Consider the following 8596-nt stretch of genomic DNA (forward strand, 5'->3'; position numbering starts at 1 on the left):
CTGTATACATACTGTATGTGTATAGGCTCTAAGGAGTACTCTGGGTTGTGGAGGTACATCAGACAAAAATATTGGGAAACACTGATTAAGGAGTAATAAATACGGTTAGTGGCAGCATGACACACAAATGATTTCAGTTTGAGTTCATCATTAATCTAGAAGGCTCAAAAAACATGAGCTACATGTCAAACTCCCTTGCAGACGACCACTTGCTCCACTGAAATCTAATCACACAAATATGTGGCATGATTTTAACTCTTTTTCCTTTTGAGTCAGTGCCTGGTCATCACAACGCTATCCTTCCCTGATTGGCTCTGAAGAGCCCGGCGTGAAGGCAGGAAGCCGAGCCAGGCTTGCTTCCTGAGCGTCCGAGAGAGGAAGCCCTGTGATAGGCGGGAGGGAGTGGGGTTAAAAATAGTTGCGTATATAAAGGCCTGCTCAGAATCCCATTCCGTCTCAAACTCTCACTCGCGCACTTTCTGGCAGGACTCTCGGTTTCCTTCTCTCTCGAAAGCAGGGCCTAGGGCAGCCACAACGCCGTCCCGCTGTGAAGAAAGAGCAGGTGTTTCCCAGGGTTTGACTCAAGCAGCAAACTATGCGTTGCACACTGGACAACCAAAGCAAGAGAGAAAAAAATAACTTTTTCCAAATAAATGCTTGATGCCGAGCGGGTTACTTGAACTCAGTTCACACGCAAAGCATAATATCTTTTCCAAAACCACAAATCGTTTAAAAGTAAAAGTTAATGGTTATCCATTGGCAGTCAGATCAAGTTGATAAACTGATAAGAATCAAAGATTCCAACACAGATAGGTGGGATTCAACACAAACAGATAAAAGGCAGAAATCAAGAGGTATCTCCCTATATCTCTTTGTCCGAACGGAACTTTAGTTCAGCATCTATAGTTCATCATGCCAGGCATCAAGACAGCATACAGGCCTGTATACACTTTATAAAAAATAAAGGTTCAAAAAGGGGGTTATCTCAATGATGCCATAGAGAAGAACCATGTTTGGTTCCCCAAAGAACCCTTCGGTGAACAGTTCTTAAAATAACCCTTTTTTCTCATTGTAAAAAACATTTCAATAATACAACGAGTCTTTTTCCAGGACCTTTTGTGCAATGTAAAGGTCCCACAGTCTTAAAAAATAAAGCTGAAAAGGTTCTTCAAACTGGAAAAAGGTTCTTTGGATTGTTAACATTTTCTCTTCACATTTCTTTTAAGAACTTTAGGGAACCAAATGTTCTTTAGGGAACCAAAAATGGTTCTTTACTGCAAACCCCACTTTTGGAACCTTTATTTTTAAGAGTGTATGGATGTTAAAGACGCCAGTAAAGACCCTTTATTTTTTAGAGTGTATGTAAAAGGTTCTTCATTTAACCATAGATGACAATAAAGAAGCTTCATTTCAGGAGTCTACCTGTGCAGGAGGTGTGTGTGTGTGGGTGTGTCGGAAACCTCCTACACACACGATCAGAGCACAGTTAGAAACCAACATATAATGCGTGATCCATGCTGCCCTGAGGGGAGAACTAGTTGTACTGTATAATAAAACTGCACCCTTTTCTTACATTCTTAGGCATCAACATTCTCCGTGCCCAAAAAACATACTGTACTTCTAAATTGGGCTATTGAATCATATCAATTGATTTCTGAAATAATAAAACGGTAAACACAGTCATAACACGTGTTGGTGTGTTTAAGGGAATGGCATTCGTTTCTACTTTGAATGGTTCACGTCGCACCCGGGTTGCATCTCATTTGGACTCTTGAGCAGAACGTTCTCACCATTTCACTGTTATTTTTGACCCACAAAAATAGAGAAGTGATGTAATTTCACACAAACCACCATTTAATGTTTTCTTTTGCACTGGATTGTGGGTGACTGGACCTTGCAATTTGCTGGAAGCTAAAAATATCTATTCGTAGACTAGCCCAAGTAATTTGACCGATACCTGCTATTTGGGGGGGGGGGGGGGGGGGGGGGGGGGGGTCCCAGCCTCCTCAGCTCTATTTGCAAATGAAAGGGGTTTTAAGAGCTTAATGGCAAGTGTTTTGTTTAGAGCTTGATACTACAGATACATTTGGAGCCTGAAAGGATGTTAAAAAGCACAGAGTTGTGTTATTGTTAATATTTCGGTCCAATGATATGCAAATCCAATAAAGTTGTGGCTTCGGCTGCAGGTGCATGGAGTAACATCACGCTTACATCATAATACAGCATGATATAGCCTACAGTGCCTACACGTATCATTTTAACATTGGCTTTTTATAATTTGTGAATAAGAGGGGGTATAAGTGTCTAAAAATAGTTGATGTATTGCAAAGCCATAAACTATAAATGAAAAGGCAGACACGTTGACTTCACGTGAACATTTTTACATGGCTAATATTCACATGAGAAAAGAGGTTTAATTCTAGTTTGCCCTTCTGAAAGATGTTTGAGTGAAATCTCCATAAAGCCACTGTTGTGTTGTTCATATTCAAAGTTTCTTTTGATAACGCTTCTTTTTATATAGCCTAGGTATATACTCACAGGTAAATCATTATCACAATACTTGTTGAAAATATGTCAGTGGTTACATTTGTTCGCAGTAGGAAAATAAAGAGCCCCATTTTGAATAAGTAACTGATTGGTTTACAACATCAAACTGCAGATTGCATAGTTAGATTAAAGTAAAATATAAATGCCTTTATTATTTATGATGTCATAAAACATACAAAATTAACCCAACAATTGCTTGTTAAAAATGGTAATGTTATTAAAACACATACTTTTACTAACTTCTTTAAAACTTTGAATGTTTTATTTAGGAAATGCATGGATTAAAATACATGTGTGTTCACTTATCTGAAGAAGAGGAAGAAGAAATAGGATTAAATGGATTCATTTTATTAGCTGTTGAGCCAGCAAATTTGACATTATTAAAATGCAATAATGCCCGAGGTCATAATCCCCTTTGTAATAGCTCTACGTGTCTAGAGGGCTCACAGTGGCGCGCGCAATTGGTATCGACACTTTTCATCTTTAAACAACGTGTTAATGATGTGTATTTTTCTCTGCTCTTTTTCTCCCCAAAGGCAAGAGAGGGAGAGAAGAGGAGGGATCTTTTGCACCATGTTGTACTCGTTTAACTCGTTTTACCGAGGGGGCGTGGAGTGACTCCGGTGATTTAAAGAAGGAGCCCGTGCGCTCTCACCATCCAAGACGAAAGGCGCACGAGCCGGAGAGCAGCAGCTATATAGCGCGGCTAAAATTAGGGACGGATAGTGCGTATTTCCTCCGCTTCGTACAATTGGTCCAGCTTCTACTGCCGTGATATTTATAAGATAAGGTCTTCCACCACTCATACTTGCTGCATGAGTTTTAAACAGAGAGTGTAAGAGCAGAAACCGAGTTGTAGTGCACTACAACCAAAGTTTCTTGGAGGGATTGCAACTGGTCCCCGATTTTTTAAGCTTTTTAATTTTACTGGGACGACTGGAAATGGCTTCGACTGGAACAATTTTACCGTCTATTTCCACATTTTCAGCACAGAAAGAAAAATGCTGGGAAAACGTGAGTTGCTTATTTCTTTTTATTTCACATCATTATTATGATTATGTAGTTCTTTATTAGTATGTGTAGCCTAGTTATTTTTACATACACGAATATATACACATTTTAACAGCGTTTTCAAACAATGTCACGAACTACAAAAGTTATATTGCAAGTTAGTCAGTGCGCTAAATCTACAGCTCACGAAAATAAATCGCTTTCGCCTGAGGACGTAACCATAGCAACTGCTGCTCGATTGTACATCGACTATATATTTTATTATATATCATTTTTGTCTTATTTATTACGTTAAATTAGATTTAGACATCACAATATAAAAGAAAACCTTAAGTGTTTTGTTTAAAGCGTCTTTAAGATAGTTAACCGTTTTATTAGGAGTAGGCCTACTATAATAAGACTTCAAACGCATTGAAAATTCTTGACAGAAATTCTTGACGCCCTTACTATATTCTTGACTTATACTATAAAATGTTGTGCATTCTTGCTTTAAAATCTCAAAGTAAGTTTAATCTATCTGTTCCATTGCAGAGGTGGAAGGATGAACTGGACAGGTCCATGCATCTCAGCTGCATAGCTGACATAACAAACATGGACAACCTCAGCAGAGCAATAGACGACGAAGATCTTGATAAATATCTGGATCTGGAGTTTATTCTGGCCAACACTGCGGGTGCTGATAATCTCGGACTCGGTATGGGAAGTGATTACAGAATGCAAGAATCCAGAAACATGTACAACCCCACCGCATACTCGGTGCCCGAGATCAACCAGTCACCTCCTCCGTATACTACCAGCCTCATGGCAGAGCTTCTGCAATCCGATGTAGACACCTACTGCCAGCCATCTCTGCCCAACAACACCCAGGGAAGATTCCTGGTCAGGTCTATCTTCCCCAATCAGGACATTTTGGAGTGTATCAAAGTGGAGCCCTGCATGGACAGTTATGGACCTGCAAGAGGAATGGTTCCTAAAGTCAAACAGGAGGGCAACGGTGCATGCATGAGGTCATATGAGCAGCCAAGACTGGCCAACTCACCCCAGGGGGCAGGCAGCATGACTCCACCGCAGAGCCCCGCGGAGCTCATCAACACAGACTGTCAGTCACAGATGTGCCACGCGATGACGTTCAAGCAGGCTTACCAAGGCAACACGGGGTTTCCCCATGCCGCACCTCCACAGATGCACCTGTCTTACCCAAATTCGCATCACTTCAGCGTGTGCGACGACGGGCTTGGAATGCCCAACGCCAACCAAAGAGTACTTCTGACACCACCCTCATCTCCTCTGGAGATGGACGCCAAACCAAAAAGGGGACGTCGCACCTGGCCGAGGAAACGGACAGCATCTCACACTTGCACTTTTTCTGGATGCGGCAAAACCTACACAAAAAGTTCCCACTTGAAGGCGCATCACAGAACGCATACAGGTAAATAAACATCTATGCCAATGCGATGACATCACAATTGACTGCTCTTTTTGAAATTGAAATATGACAATAATCGATTGCTGAAAATATATAAATATTAACATACCTTATTTTTTCTTCTCTTTCGCTAGGTGAGAAGCCCTACCACTGCAGCTGGGAAGGTTGTGGCTGGAAGTTTGCCCGTTCTGATGAACTGACCCGTCACTTCCGCAAGCACACCGGACACCGACCCTTCCAGTGCCATCTGTGCGAGCGCGCCTTCTCCCGGTCTGACCATCTCGCCCTCCATATGAAACGCCATATGTAGGAACTGACTCTGAATATTTGGACTAAACGCACTGAACAATGAACATCATGGATGTCAAAGCAAGCATTTTGTCTGTACCCTTTATTTAAAGTATGACAAAAGAGGAAACATGAACTGACTTGACCTATTGCTGAATCCGACACATTCTTTTTTTATTGTAGCTGGTTCTACACTTCATTTCTTAACAGATTTTTTAAAGAAACAAAATATATTTTTCTTTTCCAAAGAGCTTGACAAATGCCAAACAAGTTCAACTCCTGTTAGGCTGGACCTAAGACTCAAGACGAAACTGGAATCAGACAGTTATATGCGTTTAAGTTAACATGATGTACTATGGACATGACAACAGTGCCTTTTAATTCATGTATACATCTCACGAGTGCCATAAATACTCTTGGCATTTAAAAAAAAATTGTATGCTATTGTTTCAAGAAACTAAATAAGCTTTGTAAGACAATGTTTTCTTCTTTCAAAACTGCCTTAAAAGTTAACAAAAGGGCGTTAACTAAATGTGTGAAGTAATTTGTGCATTTATCGACATAAACATTTAAAAATCAGGGTCTTATGGTTTTTTCGTTTCTTTTTTTCTAACGTATTCTTACAAATTTGTATGTCGTTAACGTGAATTGCAGACTGTCCCATGTTCGGATGACATGATAAGGGCTATGTAAGTTGTACTGGACCAAACATTTTATGTACATAATTTATACACTGTAAATATTGTACTTAATGTACATATTAAACTTAATTGAGATATAAACATGTGTGTCTGTCGATATGTCCAGTGTGTTAGCACATCAATCAATCAATCAATCTTTTCGAATCCTTCAGACAAGATCTCAGTCGTATCGCCCAAGGGCAGATGTTACAAGCCTTGAGGGAGTTTGCAATCTTTCCCAGCTGAAACTTTGCCATGCCAGAAAGCTGCGGCTAGACCTATAAATACAAACATTACATTTACATAATTGTTGAGACTGAATATAGCCCTGTCTGGGCAGAGGGCTACACCACAGATGAAGAGAGTGATGCTTTGGAAAAACAACGGAAGAAGTGGGTGAAATTTCTGCTTCAAATTACTTTTTTACAGTTGGGGTGAGAACTCAAACTTTACAGGCGCTGTAAAGTCAATCAGATAAAAATACATATTCAAGAGCTTGAGAGTATCTGGCACCAAAGTCTTTATGTAAATGGAGCACTAAATGTTCTTTATTAAACAAAAGACTGTTCTCTGGATGCTTAATACCAGTTGTTACAGTATATTCAGGTCACACAGCATCTTATGGTGACACTAGTCCAAAAAACAAAGCATTTCTCCGTATTGTATGATAATACTTTTAGACATATCTCTTTTGTTTTTATGGGCCCTGTGCAGTGGTTTGGAAATATTATACCGTTCAGTTGTTTGAGAGGTATTCACTGCCTGGTTATTTTGAGGAAATGAGGAACTAAAACTGTGTCAATGGATGGGTTACTTTGTGAAGTAAGAAAAACATTTTCATATCACTTTCAGGTTGGTCTCAGATCACTTTTCGGAGTTGCTGTATAGTTGATAAATCAGCCAGGTTAATGTGTGGCGTTTCAGCTTACAGCAATTTCCTAATCCTCCAATGAACTTCAAGGGTCTGCTACAAAGGTCACATCCCTTGAGATAGCCGAGACTTGACACTATTCACCTAGGAAATGGTTTTTAACCTACATAAGAAACTGATAATGACACAAATGATGCATTTAGGATTATGTTAATTGCCTGGCTTCAAGCCAGAATGCTTCTCAGGTTTCATGCAAAAAGATAAAAACAAGACTTTTAAATTTTTGCAAGAGTGAGCAATGGTATTATTAAAGCCTTGAGGGTATTCCTCATGCCGGCAGAAAAACGTTTTAAAATACAAACTATAAATTACCTTCGATGGTAAAACCCCTGAATTCTCTTCAAAAATGTACCCACCAACCAGGGATGCTAATTTAAGTCCACTTCCCGTCCTGAGATCAATCATTATAGCTGCACCTGGAGAGATACATTCGTTTTAAAAAACTTGCTTTATTCAAACTGAATGACCTAAATATACAAAAACTAACGAGGTTGTAATGGAAACATGTATTGGAAGTTTGTTATGCCACTTAGTATCTTTTTGTCCATGTAGCTGCTTTGGTTTCACGTGTGCTTTTGGTGCAGATTCCTTTGGAAAGCTTGGGAATGTCATGGGAAGAGTTTGCCACCTGCTGGACTTGCACGGGAATCATCTTACAACTTGTCACAACACTACACTTGTCTTTTTGTAGTGATACTTCCCATGGTGCACAACGTCAGGACATGATGTTTTGTACATCATTTGCACCAACTTGGGACAAACCATCAAAATCCAGGCGAATAGCTATATTGGAAGGAAATAACATATGTCAGTATCTCAAAATCACCTCAGCACCAACAAAACAAAGACAGAAAAATGATAATCCCCATGGTTGAAGAAAAACCACATTTGTTTGACAACATAATGGAAAGTGGCCATCTGGCTTACATTTCCCAGCATACCTCTGCTGACGGTCCTGGTGGAGTGCAGAAGAGTGTCCGTCAGTGCACCGCAACATCCCCAGGGCAGCATTACTCGGTGGAGAGCCCTTGCTTCCTGGCCCAAGCCCAGCTGATTAAATACACAAAATCCAGCTCGGGTCTGGAGCTCTTCACGGGCAGATAGAGGTCCGATTAGTCAACGCGCTGATTTAAATCAATACCCGTTCCGAGCAAATTTTGGCGCAGGAGCGGGCCAACATTTCCCAGCCAGCTGTCAATACGCTCAAGTCCGTGAAAGGGTCCCCTCGAATCCAATCAACCAAGTGAGAGCACACCGAGGATCTTGTTACCATGATGACCCCATCCAGACCTTCAACATGTACATGTGTGTCGCATTTAACATACTCACCTTGCTCTGGTAAAACACAAGAGGCACACCGTCTCACTTGACATAGCCATTATTCCCAGAAACTCCCAGCTTATGAAAGTAAGATATGCATTTACCAGGGTCAAAGATGTTTTTCATACACAAGTTATTAGAAATGTCAAGCATTCCCAACAAAACTAAAATAACTAATGAGGCATGTGGAATAAACATCGGGAGTCAATTCTGGGAGGCTCTTTGGCGCGTTTTGATACTCGAAGTACACTATCACACAAACTAAGTAAATACCAATCTCGGAATGTCCTGTTACAGTTAACATTCTTTGTGCAGGTCCTCGTGTTTCAGGATAGTTTCCACTGGGCTACAAGGAAGTCCTCAAGAAACTAGTAGTTTTACAAGTATGACAAG

At 40.4% G+C, this 8596-nt stretch overlaps 1 protein-coding gene across 1 annotated transcript; it reads left to right on the top strand.

Annotated features, from left to right (window-relative positions):
• Window positions 1-3130: 3130 nt before the first annotated feature.
• klf2a (Kruppel like factor 2a) lies at window positions 3131-6054 on the top strand. The gene is made up of 3 exons (XM_077226266.1): window positions 3131-3561; window positions 4090-4987; window positions 5119-6054. Exons 1-3 carry the CDS (start codon window positions 3490-3492, stop codon window positions 5292-5294), a joined length of 1146 nt encoding a protein of 381 aa, XP_077082381.1. The 5' UTR covers window positions 3131-3489; the 3' UTR covers window positions 5295-6054.
• Window positions 6055-8596: the final 2542 nt, after the last annotated feature.

Source organism: Siphateles boraxobius, unplaced genomic scaffold, assembly GCF_051911475.1.
Source record: "Siphateles boraxobius isolate OS27281-9 unplaced genomic scaffold, OSU_SipBor_1 13, whole genome shotgun sequence".
In the NCBI taxonomy this organism is placed as follows: domain Eukaryota; kingdom Metazoa; phylum Chordata; class Actinopteri; order Cypriniformes; family Leuciscidae; genus Siphateles; species Siphateles boraxobius.